Source organism: Notothenia rossii, assembly GCF_949606895.1.
Source record: "Notothenia rossii genome assembly, chromosome: 3".
NCBI lineage: Eukaryota > Metazoa > Chordata > Actinopteri > Perciformes > Nototheniidae > Notothenia > Notothenia rossii.
Window position 1 is genome coordinate 9,161,513 of NC_136901.1, and position 15,754 is coordinate 9,177,266.

A 15,754-nucleotide genomic window follows, 5' to 3' on the forward strand; every position below is an offset into this window, starting at 1 on the left:
ACAGAGGGAATAAAAGGGGGATTTATGGCTGTGTTTTCTCCAGGGTAGGAGTAGTTAAAGTTCTTTCAGCCAAGTAACTAAAGGACATATTTATTCCCTTCATTAAAATGTATCACTGTCAAGAATAGCACAGACACACCTCCTTTAAGGGCCCAACCTGAAGCGGGACGAAAAGCTTCCTGAGCATCAAAGGGCTGAGGCTACACATATGACAGCCAGTATAATCACACCATCAATCAGTTCTACGTACTCATAGGCTGCTCTATTGCTCTGCTACTTCTCATCTTTATATAAATATTGTTCATTTATTTTGATTTTTAAAATAATATCTTGGGGCAAAATGGCTTCAACTCTGCAGATTACAATGTGTTCCTTAAGGCACATTTGCTGTGCATGAGGAGTGGTGATGCTTCATGGTTGTACGCACCTGAACCCGATGATGGGACACTCCTTGCAGATGTTACACTTGGCCTGGTGCTTGGCGGTCTCTGCAGCGGCCACGCGATGCAGGACGGGTAACCACACCATGGACTGAGGCTCCAGGCGCATCCAGTCCAGGAACATGGCCGCTTCCAGCTCCGGCTTGTTGTTGGCCTGGACAAGAAGAAGTCATGGTAAGCATAGTGTGTAAATCAATCAAAACATGACCTGATTGCATATTATTAATGGGTATTTAGTCTGTATCCGAGCTTCATATCTCCTTAGTCTCTGTAATCAAGTTGCATTTTTGTCAAAAAACTGTTAAAACCCATTTCTTTATCCCCTTTGAACACACACATTTGACTCAATTCTAGATACGACTTCCTGTGCCAGAAATATTAACAAGAGAACCAAATATTGATAAATACGCCGCTGAAAATAGTCCGAAGCAAATAAAACATTTCATGATGACTGTTAAAAACACTCGCTTGCTATAAATAAAAGAGTTGGACAGACGGGGGAAAAATACCCAGAGACAACATGTTGGCTTCATCCACCGCTCTCCCCTCAGCAGGGACTCTGGGAACTCCGGGGTTTTGGAGTTTCCATGGAATTGACCCCCCCCCCCCCCATGTCCCTCTTTCTGTCTCACGCCCACATGCATGTTGCATGAGCAGCTGGGATGATGCTAAGCTAACTCCAGCAATTTTAGGGCTACATAAGATGAGATGGTCCACCTCATGTGTGTGTGTGTGTGTCTCAGGCTGTGGTTCTGACAAAGACTAACTCTGGCCCTGTTTACTGGAGTCATGAACTTTTTTTATCCCTTTTGTTTTATAATCCTTGGTTTTATCATTTGTTTGTCCTGTTCTCTAAATCTCTGAGCAACAATCCATTTGCCCTTTTTTAACGAGACAAGCATTGTGACATTTTGTGCACTCTGCTCATATGTTATCTTCATCTAGAGGGCCTCGGGCATCAGTGCATGTGGCTTTTGCAGTCCTCTTATCATCATGCATGAGTGCCTTTATTATGACTAAGATAACTCAAAAGCTAAAAAAGAAGAGTTTGTGTGAGGGAGCGACGTACAAACTGGAAGCAGCTGCGGACGGAGGGCTCGATGTTGGAGCCGCCGAAGGAGGCGACCTCTCCGAGCTGCCGGGGGATCTGGATGGAGTCGTGGAGGAGGAGGCCCAGGCGCCGCTGGTCACAGAAACCTGTCGCACTGGCAACCTGCCTGAACAAGACTGGACAGAGGAGAGGTAGACAGTTACAAGAATACCACATACATTACTACATGCATCCTAAAGGTGGGATGTACCTCAAATATTGTAATTGTTTGTCATCAAAGTGCGTAATGTGTGTGTGAGTGACTTACATCTGTATTTATCCTCCAGGTGAGCCTTGCAGAGTGAGATGATTCCAGTCTTGAACGACAGGGTTCGGATCTTTCCGGTGCGACCACTGACCAAACAAACAAAACAAACATGTGAGCACGAATTCCATCTAACTCCGACTACTACTACTACTACTACGTTGTGCTTGTACTTGACGTACGTGTCGTAGACGTTGAGCAGCCAGTTGAGGCACATGTCCACACACAGCGGGACGTTGACCAGGTGAGAGTGGCTCTGCTCCAGCCGCTGGTACAGGCTGGTCAGACAGGTGACCAGCTGCGCGATGTCCAGCAGCTGCTCGTTCTGCTTCAGAGCGTGCTGCTCGAACACCTCGCACGCCATCTGCATGCTCAGCAGATCCACTGCACACGGAAACAGAGGATTGTGGGTTAGCAGACACACAGCTGAGCTCACTGTCCTCCATCAAAAGCTGCTGACCTTAATGTGTCCACTACAAGGTTGGGAGGGGTACTTTAGAAATGTATTCAGTAACCTAATCTTAGTATCACTATATTAAGTAATGTAATCTGATTACTTTACATCACCTTGGGACGTACTCAATATCAAATGAAATGCAAATACAAACAAGACTATTTCCTTAATAAAACATTTTTTAAGATATATTTATTTTGATATCCTCCTTTCCATAAATAGTGTTATGTGGCACGATCCAGCTACCCGCCCTAAAACATATCACACATACTGTAACAGCTCGTAGGCGGCTCACACTCCTCAGTGAGAGACGAGAAGGGTGAACACACACACACACACACACACACACACACACACACACACACACACACACACACACACACACACACACACACACACACACACACACACACACACACACACACACACACACACACACACACACACACACACACACACACACACACACACACACACACACACACACGTAGACTATCAGAGCAGAGATGGCAAGAGAAGAGAGAAGAAGAAAAAGAGGAGGAGGTGGAAGACAGAATAGACAAAGGAGGAAATGAAGGGAGACGATGGAGAAGAAGAAAGCTGTGACAAATGAGGTGAATTCAAGAGAACAGACATGGAAAGGAAGAACAAAGGAGGAGTGTAGGAGGGCTGGAACACAATAAGAGAAACAATCATGGACACAGAGAGCATACTTGAACTATGTGTGATGCACATTCAGGAGAAGTATAGAAAACTATATATAGAGAGTACTTACAGCAGAGAGCCTTCTGCAGGCGCCTGAGCTTCATGGCTGTCCGGTAGGCCGAGAATCGAACATTGTTCAGGTCGGCTAAAGGGCGAGAAGAAACAGAGTTAGGGATGAAGAGCAAGGACACATCGGTGGTAACGGCTCCATTGTTTCTGTCTGTGTATGAATTGGCATCTCACCCAGAGACTGGTAGAGCTCGGCCATCTTGGGATGATCCCAGCATGTTGTTTGGGTCTGGTGGCTGGAGAGGGATTCAAAAAGACGGAACGGTCAGATGTCGAGTAGATCAAACACATCATCACCCTAAAGCTCCCCTTATTGGTCATGAAACATAGCGCTACATTTGCTAATCAACACTGCTGAGTTTTGCAGGTACCAGAATGTTGTTATACCTTTAATTGTTGAATGATTACATATTTGATTGGATGATGACCCTAGAGGAAGTGTTATGGATCGTCAAAGTCCTTACATCTCATCCTGATGGGAACATGATTGCCTGGACCAAATGCAATCCATCCAATAATTGACAGTGACATCTGCAGGGACCATGAATGTCCGTCTAATGTCAATATAGTCAATCGTTGAGATATCTGCCTGGACCACAGCCATGACTGTCTAACGCTGCCATCCCATCATGTATTTCAAGCCTTGTGCATTTTCCATATTCACAGGACTTATAGAACACTGGTTGTGTAAAATAGACAGATTATAAAACCCTCTAGAAAGTACGTCAAATCTGAAGGTTATTATTTAAACAGCATAAGAACATCATACTAGTGTCCAGCGACTGCACCTGCGCCTGCCTTCCTAAAACAAGGAAAAGCCTGTAACAGAAATGATCATACGCACTGATGAATTAGCTTCCTTTAAATCCCACACTATGACATTAATCCTACTTTCTCTCTTCTATATTCTAGAAAATGACAAGCTACCGTGATAGAGGAAGAGAGGACGAAAGAGGACACGGAGGGATACATGGCTGCTGTGTCATTCTCCCCTCACACATCCTCTCCTCGTGACTGCTGCTCGCCACTCACAGGAGACTTGCCTGTGAGTGTGTGAGTGTGTGTGTGTGTGTGTATGTGTGTGTGTGTGTGTGTGTGTGTGTGTGTGTGTGTGTGTGTGTGTGTGTGTGTCAGTTAAAACAGTCAAAAGGGAATATGTGTGTGATTCATGCCTTCAGAACGGCAGGCTTCTTTTCCATGTACTGTAACAGAATATGATGATGTTTAAAGAACTAGTGTTGTATAATGGGTTTATTAGTAGTACAGTACTGCATCATATCATACAAGCATATATGTGTATCATGTGTTTTTGTATATAAAAAGTAGCCAGTAACAGGAGTGTTAAATAAATCTAGTGGAGTAAAAAGTGAGATATTTGCATAAACTGTAAATACTCAATGTCAAAAATAGTATTTGAGTAATACAGTAATGGTACTTAGTGACATTCGACCTGAAGCTTACATACATGTGAACAATAGGTGTGCTAAGAGGGCGATCCATAGTGAACCAAACAAACTGCTAAAAAATAACACCACTTTTTAAAAATGCAGTGCTGCTGAGCTCCACTGTTTTCTGCTTTATAATTCAGTCCTGAGGCGCGTTGTCACACAAACGGACCCCTCCCCTGATGCTAAAAGCACACATGTCGAGTCGATGGCACACAAGCGTACCTGCAGTTAACCTTTGTGTGAAAAGCAGCCAAACAATAATCCATATGCTGCTTTTCCCCCCGCATCGCCCTTGTTCTCCTCTCTCCCATACTCACACTCCAGATAATGAGGAGAGGGGTCCCATGGTGAAGAGCTACTTAAAAATCCTCAAAGCTCCGAGTCTGTACTAACAGTAGCTCAGTCACTCAGCAAGGGCCACTCGGACAAATGCTCCTATTAGCCGCGCTGAGTCAAATACGCAGTAGCTGCTGGATATGGGATGCTAACTGACAACTGATGGAGTCTAGTGCACTAAATCAGCTGAGACAAAACAGGAATCCTTGAGAAAGATGGGGAACCTGCAAATGCTTAGTAGCAAACAACTATAAGAAGCCCTTCTATGTTCATATAAAACTGAAGTGATCCCATTCATTTTCCCCCTAAAGAGATCATCGCTTTGAGATGGAACCTTAAATTCCCTGACCTGCAAAACAACCCATTTAGGGCTTAATGCTTTGTCTCTTTCTTTATGCTTTTTAAAAGCAGACACTGTCTGCCTAGAGATTGTATCATGGCCCCAGGACAAGCCAACATGTTGATAATGCATGGTAACCTGTCAGAAGATAAACTACTGCACACTGGGCGAGGCTGGCGGAGCACTCTTGGATCTACTGCCTTGCTCGAGGGCGACCTGATTGAAGCTGACAAGCATAAGGAACAGCATTCAACATTCACAACACCCCGCCCACCATTTAACGGGATAGAAAAGAAGTAAAGAAAAAAAACTGGTTTAAATAAATAACTTAGTAAAAAAAACACAAGAAAATGGAAATAAATAAAGCTAAAATTCCTTTGAGTGTGCTTATGTCTGATTTTACATGGCATTGCTTGATTTTCCCAAATAAATCCTGATATATCAAGCCTACTTTGGTATAAATATTAGTCTATTGATAACACGGTAATTAAAAAAAGATTTGCTACAACGGAGACAATGAAAAGATGGCCGTCTGTCTGTCTATTGATCTTCGCTGCTCTGTTTAAGTAATACGTACAGCAACACACACACACACACACACACACACACACACACACACACACACACACACACACACACACACACACACACACACACACACACACACACACACACACACACACACACACACACACACACACACACACACACACACACACACACACACACACACACACACACACACACACACACACACACACACACACACACACACTTCAATGATGAGTAGACGATAGGCAAGACTAACCAATGGACTGTAGAAACTCTCCACCACTAATAGACTGTCTGACAGTGAGGGCCATTAATGGAGTCCCCAGTGTGGGAGGTGATCCAAATTAAAAATAAAGGTTTTCAAGTATCTATAAAAAAAAAGAATTGTCAAGTTTCATGGACTTTTTGAGAAGGTTCCAACTTTAGCGGGTCATTTTTACTGTCAAAATCACTCAAAGTGGTGTCGCACTGAGGTGAAAATAACACTAGCTTTGGAACATTGGCCAGCTTCATTTTTAGCATTTGTCTGCATGCACAGAAATGAAGGGCCTGTCCACTGTAAACCTTTAAAACTACAGTCAAGGATCTACAAATAAATGATTGAACTGGAACAAAGTGATATTTAATTCCTCACGATTTTTACTTTATTCAAATGTTTTGTTTTCACAGCCTCTGCTTTCTGGATTAATCAATGCGCAATTGCATGAAAGGAGGGAGAAACATCTTTTGAAGCTTTTGGCTTTAAAACCACTGGTAAATACGAGTGATTGTAGATAACACTTGGAACAACTGTTCTCTCGTGAAACAGCTCATTGGCGATGTTATAAACCCTTTTAAAACAGGCCCAATCTATCATCGGCTTCATTGTCACTACTTATCAGATCCGATGCTTGTGTGGAGGCTGTCTGCAGATTATCTACCCAGCAAGACTAAACGTTTAATTAGTTTGACTTTGTAGACACAAGCAGTGATTTTTCATGATTTTAAAATACAGTAACAACTACTTTGAATAAGTACAGATGTATAATAACTGATACTACTGACTCATACATGAAGTATGGGATGAATGTATGTAAATGCCCAATTGCAGGGATTACCAAAACTGAATCCAAATCTTTAGGATCGGAAATCGTTGTCAGATCAGACCACAATTGAATGCAACCATATTTAATCCAATGATATCATTTTGAATACCAGCCCCTGCGTAGTAGTGAAAATATTATAATCTTTAAACATTTCTGTTTTTTCTTATATGCTAATACAGAAATATCACGTTGTTTTGTTGATTCTGCAATCAGAGCCAGTGTCATTGATTAGAAATTCAAACACTAAGACACCTGAACGGGAAAGGCTTGCAGCTCAAATGTGGAAAAGTTTCTTATGTCTGAGAGCAGAAACGTGTCCTAAAAACCATACATCAGAATGAGCTAGATCCTGTGGTTGATAATCATCCACACTGAATACAAAGACAGCACACACACACACACACACACACACACACACACACACACACACACACACACACACACACACACACACACACACACACACACACACACACACACACACACACACACACACACACACACACACACACACACACACACACACACACACACACACACACACACACACACACACACCATAACAATCATGCCTGAGCAAGTCAGTACCACCATCCAGCAACTAGAGTTGGATCTGTATGTGTTATGGCTGTATATCTATCAGCTGTATTTAATCAGTGCCCACACACACACACACACACACCTGCAATCACATTGGTGCCAAAAATCTGCACCAGCCAGCTCACATTCCCTGCTCCCATTTCACCATCACTCCACGCACACATGGATAGGTCCATGCCATATCAGTGCAGGACAACCACATCTCTCAGTCTGTACAGCTGACTACTGATCAGCAGATGATCTGGAGGAACTGCACACATGCACCTTCAGCGCCGCTGTTTGCGCTGGAAAAATAAGGCCTGGCGTTATTTCTCATTCGAAAATAGACCAACATTCAAATATCCGCACACAAACCGTGCAAAAACGCACTGATCCAGCCCAGGCTGCTCTGCTGGCACGGAGGTGATTGTGTATGCACCTCCGTGTGTTGCTGTGAAGGAATGCAACACAGTGACACAATGCCGCTCCGCACGGCTCTTTTCTCTAAGCCAAACGCATACATTATCCCAAATCCCTTTCGGGGCACCGTTTGCATTCTGTTTTCCTTAAGGCACTCAATGCCCTTGTTTTTATTCCAACATGGCAGCGACGAGCCATTGAAAGGGTGCAAAGTGAGGCTTCAGAGTTTAGGATCCGGAGGGGGACAGCGGGGCGAGGAGCCTCACCGGGCCGTGCACCTCGCCTGGTTCCCCGGCAACAACCACTATCAACAGCCGCTGGGAAGAAACGGGCTGGTAGGGTTTAATGGCTACCAAAAACAATAGTTTTCCTCCCTTTACATGGAGGTGTTAACATTCCGTTTATATTTGATGCACGATTTGCTTCATCTCTTGTATGCAAACATGTATTGTAAACCTCTGAATACTGTGACATGCTGCAGAATTATCAGCAAAATGTAGGCTATTTAAAATACTTGAAATGCATTTTGGAGTAAGAAAATATTTTTCCCATGTCCAATATAAAATGTCAATGTACATATGTCCAGAATTTGAGGCTGTTTTGCGCATATTCTGCACTACAGTGAAATAATGTGCGTTTTCTGCTGAGTGTGGGGGATAGCTCTGCTCCTCTGCTGGCCATGAACACCCACAACCAGTGTGAGGTCCGTGAGAACAGGTTTACTGCATTACGAACAGCACAATTACCATCACCATTATTAATCACCACCATAAACAGCCCCCCAGCCCAGCACTCACTTCCGAAGCTGCTCCCGCATCGCCGGCCGATCACAGCGCTCAGCGTCCAGCAGAAATGAACCGATTCCCGGGCAGAACCGAGGCAATATCCCGACCCCTCCGCGGTCCGACCAAGCGTTCTCTACCAGCGGAGAGAGGCGTCCGAGATTAACGTGTGTAGCCTACGTATGTGTGTGTTCCTCTGCAAGACAGCGTTTGCAGAGACGGACTGGCCAGCGAAACACGATGGTCAATTCACCCGAGTGCAACGGAGACCACTTCCGTTTCAGGTTTCCAAAATAAAACCCTCCACCTGAACAATGTTGGGATCTTTTTTTTTTGTTAAAGCTGTATAAGTAAATATCCTAGTGTGTTTTGCCAAGTTAATGTTGTACGGAATGTTTATTTTACACAGGGGCGGTTCTAGGGGGGGGGGGCGGTTCTAGGGGGGGGGGGAAGTGCCCCCCTAACACTGACCTCTGATCCCCCTGTGGCCCCCCTAAAAATGAAAAGGGAAAAAAGGGAAAAAAATGAAAAATGTATGATTTATTACACGATTTATTGAATGACGGAACAGGCAGAACTAACGTTATTCGTCATTCTAGTCGGACCCATTAGAGCGGTGCACTCACTTTCACTGTCTGGCTGAAGCGCGCGAAAAACAAACACTTTTCATCTGGGATCATCAGAGGCTGTTGCATCCAAGAAAGACTGATTGAAACCTACGTTTCGAGAGACTACCATGATAATTGAAGGTGAAACTATTGCATCCGTGTAATTGTAGATGTAAAGTAGAGATGTAACTGTTCATTGCCTTTATTTTTATATAAATATGATATGGTGTTAGTGCAAAAATTGTACTATAACTTAAGCTGAAGCTAACAGTAATAACTATAAGATATATCTGAAATAAATAAGTGTACTGAAACAAATACCAATAACTGTATTGCATTGTTTTCTTATGCGCAATTACTTCATACTGTCTAGTTCTCTTTTTCGTCCTGCATTTATTGTGCCCCCCTCAGAAAATAACTGGCCCCCCAGTGGCCCCCCCAGTCAAATTGGTCTAGAACCGCCAGTGATTTTACAGCATATGTTCCTTTTCCTATTGTTAGATCATATGGACTGCCATCGATGCAACAACACAATCCCTCATACAGCAGGTAATACTAATAACTATAATTATGTATAACTCTAAGGTTATTTTGGGTCAGGTTTAAAGCCAGAAATATATTTGAAAGGATGAGATAGAGGGGGTGAAAGGGAACCAGTACATGGGGTGCATTAACACTTAATGTGACAGTTAAATAACTTCCAAATGTATTTATGGATACGTACTACTATTTTTGCAATGATGTGATAAGCTTCTTTTACATAAGAGGACATTCCCTGATTTTACATCAGGGTCCCCAAGGTTTTTTTTCAGCCATAGCCATGTTGATGGTTAAACAATTTGACATATGTTGTAATTTATTTTTTAAATACCCAACATAGTTCATGCCTTTTATTTTGAAATTCAACGCCGCTCACTTCCGGTCTAGCCCTATCTGCATCTTGGAAACTTCATGCAATTTAGCTAGACGAGGCGGATGTCAGGCTCCCTGCCTCTGCCTCCCTTCCCCCCATCCCGCTGTTTCTGAGAGCAAAGGAGCCTCTACACACCATCCGAGGAGGTTTTTCACCTCCCTGACGAGAGGGAGGGAGGGAGGGGACGAGAGGGAGGGAGGGGGAGAGAGGGAGAGAGGCGCTTTGCTTTTCAAGGCACACATATTTTCACGTTCAAGGCTGAGACAGAGATAGAAAGAAAGAGGGGCAGAAGAAAGAAAGAGGAAAAGTGGGAGAGACAAAAGGGATTTTTTCTTATACAAGGTACACAGGAGAGAAGAGACAGGAAGAGAGAGAGGGTGGGAGGGGGGTTTCTTTGCTTTGGGAATCTGTGTTCAAGGCTTGAGAAATGTAGGCTATGTTGCACCAGCAAAGAGAGGGAACAGCCTGTAATTTATAGGACAAGTCTCAACTGTTATGTTATCCCATCACAACAGTGTGTCTGTGTACCTGAGTGTGTGTAGGTGTGTGAGGGACGGATTCAACACAACTTTCATGATTGCTGATTTTAGGCTCTCGGACGTCATTTTGCAGCTGACTGTGTTTGTGTAGGAGGTTGTGGATTTAGACTCCACTCGTGGGGGAGGATGCTCGCAGTGAGGCAAATCAAACACAAACTCACAGGATGGATATCAAGGTGGATGTAGCAGCTTTGAGTTTGAAACCATCTCCAGAAGCAGATAATTAAATGTGCACAAGAAGCAGTTGGTGTGCCATATGTTCCCCGCTGTGTGGGTTTATAGTGTGTGAAGTCTGCAATGCGTGCATGGACACTATGTGGCCAAATGTATGCAGACACGCCTGTAAACATTGCACACTTTTGGGATTGCTTTCATGGCTTGAAACCCTTCAAAAAGAGAAGCAACAGAAGTAGAAGTAACCTGACTTTTATCCCGTGCATCTGTCAAACCTATTTCACATTTCCCATGATGCAACTCAATGACGTCCTTCATTAGATCCACCCAGGCCATACTTTTGGCCATGAAATGTGCATTATGTGTGTGATATAAATCCATATTGTATTGTATGTGTGTGTGTGTGTGTGTGTGTGTGTGTGTGTGTGTGTGTGTGTGTGTGTGTGTGTGTGTGTGTGTGTGTGGTCAGCTGGCACTCACTGGGTCTCCGTCATCAGGTCAGGTCCAGCTTTCTCACTGCATGAAGAGGAGAATCTGTCACTTCTCTTTCCCTCCCTCCTTCCTCCTCCTCTTTCTCTTTGGTGAGTGTGTTTCTCTCACTTGCAGTTAAATCAGCGTCAAACATTAAAGTGTTAACTCAAACACACCAAACTGCTAGTTAGTGATTACCAAATCCATGCAATCTACTGTATGATGTCTCCACTGAAGAACGAGCGGGATATATCAATCACAATGTGGGGCTCTTCTGACCAATGGGTAAGGAATGTGAGGTGGAGAGTTCATTCTGTGTCAATGAAAGGATAAAGGCCTAATCACCTCAAAAATGGTTGTGTAATTGCAAAATAAATTGAGCTAGAAGCTTTGGGACGAAGCTACTCCTCACAAATGTTCAATGAACCATAGGGAGATAGAGACAGTAGTGAAAAACGGTGTTGAGACGGCACATTTTCCAGCTCAGTTAATTAAGGGGTTTATTTGGATTTGTTAGTTTATTTTAGTGCTGTCGAGTTTGAATGTGAGTATTTTACGATGTTCTTCTGTTCAAACATATTAGCTGAACCTATGCACCAGGCAAATGTAACACAAGCCAACATTAGCTATTCTAAGCTACATGCCATACCTTGTGTGCGTCTTATTGTTTATACTTTTATTTGTAAGAAGAGAAAGGTCTTCCTTTTTTTTTTAAAGTGCAGAATCCAAAGTTCCTAACCAAACCGCTACCAAAAACATCTAATTGTGCAGGAACTGCATGTTGTGCTAAGATTTATTTTGTATTATCACATCAACATGTTTAACTCAGTGAGTTGCTGTAACAACACGCCTGTTTGTGCACCCTGCGGCGCTGAGGCACAAGCTGCCAGACAGAGCTCACTACTGTGCAACACCCCCCCCCCCTCCAGGACGTATGCTATCTGCTGATGGGTGCTGAAAAGTCCTGAACAGTCTCTGAACGGTCTCCCAGCATCCACAGAAGCCCAACTGCTCTACAAGCTGGTTTGGGACATAATGAAGGAGATAATGTATATTTTGAGTCAACATTCTATAATTATAAATAAACATTCTAGAATTGTCATTGTATGAATATCATGAGACCTTGGAAGAGCTATCAAGTCAAAACCAATCTTATTCCTTCAGGTGGCAAATAATAAGCCAATACTACATAACTACCACATGTTGATGTTCTGACCCAGGGTCGATTCGCTGTGGTTACCTAATGCTATCTGGGGCTACATGTATATATGTATAAATGGATTACTGAAGGAATATATGTGCTAAATGTGAAAGGACAAACCGTTAGATGAATTATTCAAAGCAACAAAGACAGAGAGGCTAAATGGATGCATGTTAGACAAAAGGCAAGCCAACAGTTAGGGCGAAACAACAAACTGTAGTTAGCAGACAAGCAACACTGCATCAATCCAGCTCAAAGGATTCAAAGTCAATATTTTTGGCAGAATCTCACTTCCTTAAAAACAGACAATACACTTTGACTTTTAGAAATATACCAGATCATTATTTTAAAGTGTTTTCTGTTGTCTCACTTTGAGAATGCACACACTGAAACAGACACGGCGAATGTCAGTCACAATGATCTAACCCTTCATTTTCATCCACATTATTTGGGAACTCAAACAAAGGCCGTACATGGTTTATTAAAAAGATTTATCCATTTGCAGAACATTTCATTGAAATCAAATCCTCCAGTTTTTTTCTGAAATATTTAGGAATGAAATAATTTTACCTTAAAAGAGAGACATACATTTGTAGGCTCAGTAGAGTTCAGTAGAGTACACTGGATTATACTTGTCAAAGAACAATATTACATTCTCTTCAGGGATGAATGTATTAAGGCCACAACGGATTGACACAAACATGAGAGTGGGTTATTCACCCAAATGTAAAAATTGAAAGGAATAAGGTAGAAAAATACTTTATTTGCATTATTGTATAAATATGATTACAACCTTTCCCCTACTAAGATTGATTTTGTCAAAGAATATTTCAAAAAAGTTGGTTGTAATATTGTATGCTTTGTATAAATGTTTATTCATATTTATCTTGTCAATGTCAGCCAAATATTTCATTTGTTCTAGCTATATTTATAAACCTGCCTTGCCTTGATACCAACATATTTTTACAATTATTTCTAATACTTTTGCCAAGTTGGATACTTCTTTTTGTGCCAATGCACAGAACAGCGCTTTAAGTTTATTAAAAGGTTAGTACACTCAGGTGAGAAATCCGTGCTCATTTCATGACATTTAACCAAACTAATAATCAGTGTTGAGCACATGTCAAAATCATCGGGACTAGTACTGAATAATTAGGTCAGAATGTGTATGTGTACTAATGGTACTGTTCCATTAACAACAGTTCAGAGGTCCGTACTTACTTGATGTAGTAGGGCACGTTGTTCGGGGAGATGCCCTGCTCGAAGGGGCTCTCCACAGATCCTGCCAAAACAGAGAAAGAAGGTACAAAAAGAAAAGAAAAATGTAATTTAAATGTAATAAAGAATAGGGCCCCTTTGATTTTTCACACACACATTTTACAGCAGCATGCCCACCCAGGAAGTGTGTATGCAGCAGCTACGAAAAAATCATGAATCATTTTCTTCAAAGTAATCTACATGATAATGAAAAACATGAGAAATATTGCTAATTATCCAAGTTATTATGCCTCCAACCGTTGGCACAGCAACCACTAAAGCAGACCGAGCTTTCTGGGAATCAACAGCACAGTTGGAACGCCTGTCTGACCAATCAGATCGCTTGGCTGAAACTACCCGCTGTATTATTGGGCCTCACGGGTAACATTTGCTGCAGTTCAAAACAGAACGATGCATCGTGGGACAAGTGCCAGAACACATGCAGTGTAGATCATAGCAGTAAGATATGAACAACGTGTCAATTAACAGTGTTCTTTTTTTTTTTTTTAAGCCCCCCCAGTCTTAATCTGCCCTGTTATTTTTAATATAGCTCAATTATAAAGTTAATAGGAACATTAATGCACGGTCAAATGTGACTATGGGAATATTAGACATTTAAATAGAAGGGATATTACGATATTATATCATGTGGGGGCTGTTCTCCAATCTGTTCCACCATCTGACCTGATTGTGTCATTTCTATTTACCCACTTCATTTATATCTCAAGTGTTGATTTCACTTTTTGCTTCTACTTGTTTTCTGCCCCCCTGTGGTGCTTTTAATCCATTTTTAATCAAGTGCAAGAGAAACAGCTATCGCTTGCGGCTGCTTTCGAATTTGTTTCATTTTTTGGGGGATTCTTGTCAATTGAATCTGCTGCTGTTGGAAAAAAATGATATCTCTGCTCCTTTGAAAATAGAATTCAAGACAAAAAAGACAGTAAGAATCGAAGACTGTAAATGTGCTTTATATATTTGACCGGCCAGCAAACTGTACTTACATTGGAAATATGCCAAATGATATCTATCAAGTTCAATAATTCATAAGTATTCATATTTTACAGCACATTTATCAACCCACATATGTATATATTATTACAAAAAGCACTATTTGACTCCGCCGTACGGTATTTCATTTCTGTTATACTTCAGATTTCCAATGCCAAAACTGCGCTGTGTGCATGAAAATAAAATCTTTGAATCATAATTATAAGTAATCATTTGTATGTGTTTTTTAAACATTTGAGTTTGACAAAGATTTGAACCTTCACCCTGCTAAGCAAATGGTCAAAATGTGATATTGTTGCTACACCCTCAAGCTTTCCGCCAGAATGACATAGTTATATAATGACATCATTAACATAGACCCAAAGGAGAACAGCATAGAGAGAAACTAGTTGTTCTTATGGAATGATCATCCACTCGAGTATTGGACGTGTGTGAGATCATCCCAACATATGTCAGGCGGTTTCATGTTTGTTTTTTTAAGAATAATGTTTTTATACCCAAAATTAAAGTAAATCAATCCACTAATTAGCAACCAGACGAGGCTTTAAAAACTCTTTCCCTCTTCTCTTATTCAGTTACTTAGTGACCTTTTGACAGTTGAGTGCTGTCTCTCTCTCTCAAACTAATAAACACATCACTTATTGAGTGCCAGTAAGTGATTCATTTAGTCTAACACATTTTGTCTCGTCCCTTTCTTACACCCACTTTCAACTGGTGTGTGAGTGTGTGTTACTCACCGTGCAGAAGGCCAAAGTCCCTGTGAGCGTCTGTCAGCTGCTTCAGATGTTCACTGATGGACATCTGATGGTGAAATATGAAAATAAATGCAAAGATAAATGAAAAGATCAGGATTCTCATGCGCTAATGACTGATTTGACAGCATGAAATGAGAATACTTTCAAGTCAAAGGGTGAGAAATCCATATTTCCTAGGAAAAGGAGAAATATAATCCGAGGAATCACATGGAAACTTCCAGCCCATATGCTTCCTCAAAGCGAGGAATGCATTCATAAAGCCA

General features: G+C 41.9%; 1 protein-coding gene across 14 annotated transcripts in view; it reads right to left on the bottom strand.

The window, feature by feature from the left end:
* dmd (dystrophin) overlaps nucleotides 1–15,754 on the bottom strand; it is a 179,903-nt gene that overhangs the window by 11,138 nt on the left and 153,011 nt on the right. For 10 of the 14 annotated variants that reach the window (XM_079672703.1, XM_079672702.1, XM_079672693.1 and 7 more), the window contains 9 exons: nucleotides 15,474–15,537; nucleotides 13,693–13,753; nucleotides 11,280–11,315; nucleotides 3,198–3,259; nucleotides 3,025–3,099; nucleotides 1,978–2,179; nucleotides 1,799–1,884; nucleotides 1,510–1,667; nucleotides 428–594 (listed from right to left, as the gene is read on the bottom strand). In XM_079672703.1, the coding sequence (XP_079528829.1) occupies nucleotides 428–594; nucleotides 1,510–1,667; nucleotides 1,799–1,884; nucleotides 1,978–2,179; nucleotides 3,025–3,099; nucleotides 3,198–3,259; nucleotides 11,280–11,315; nucleotides 13,693–13,753; nucleotides 15,474–15,537 (911 nt within the window). Of the gene's footprint in view, nucleotides 1–427; nucleotides 595–1,509; nucleotides 1,668–1,798; nucleotides 1,885–1,977; nucleotides 2,180–3,024; nucleotides 3,100–3,197; nucleotides 3,260–8,580; nucleotides 8,826–11,279; nucleotides 11,316–13,692; nucleotides 13,754–15,473; nucleotides 15,538–15,754 lie in introns of those variants that run through there. The other 4 variants (XM_079672706.1, XM_079672700.1, XM_079672701.1 and 1 more) reach the window with 2 other exon arrangements.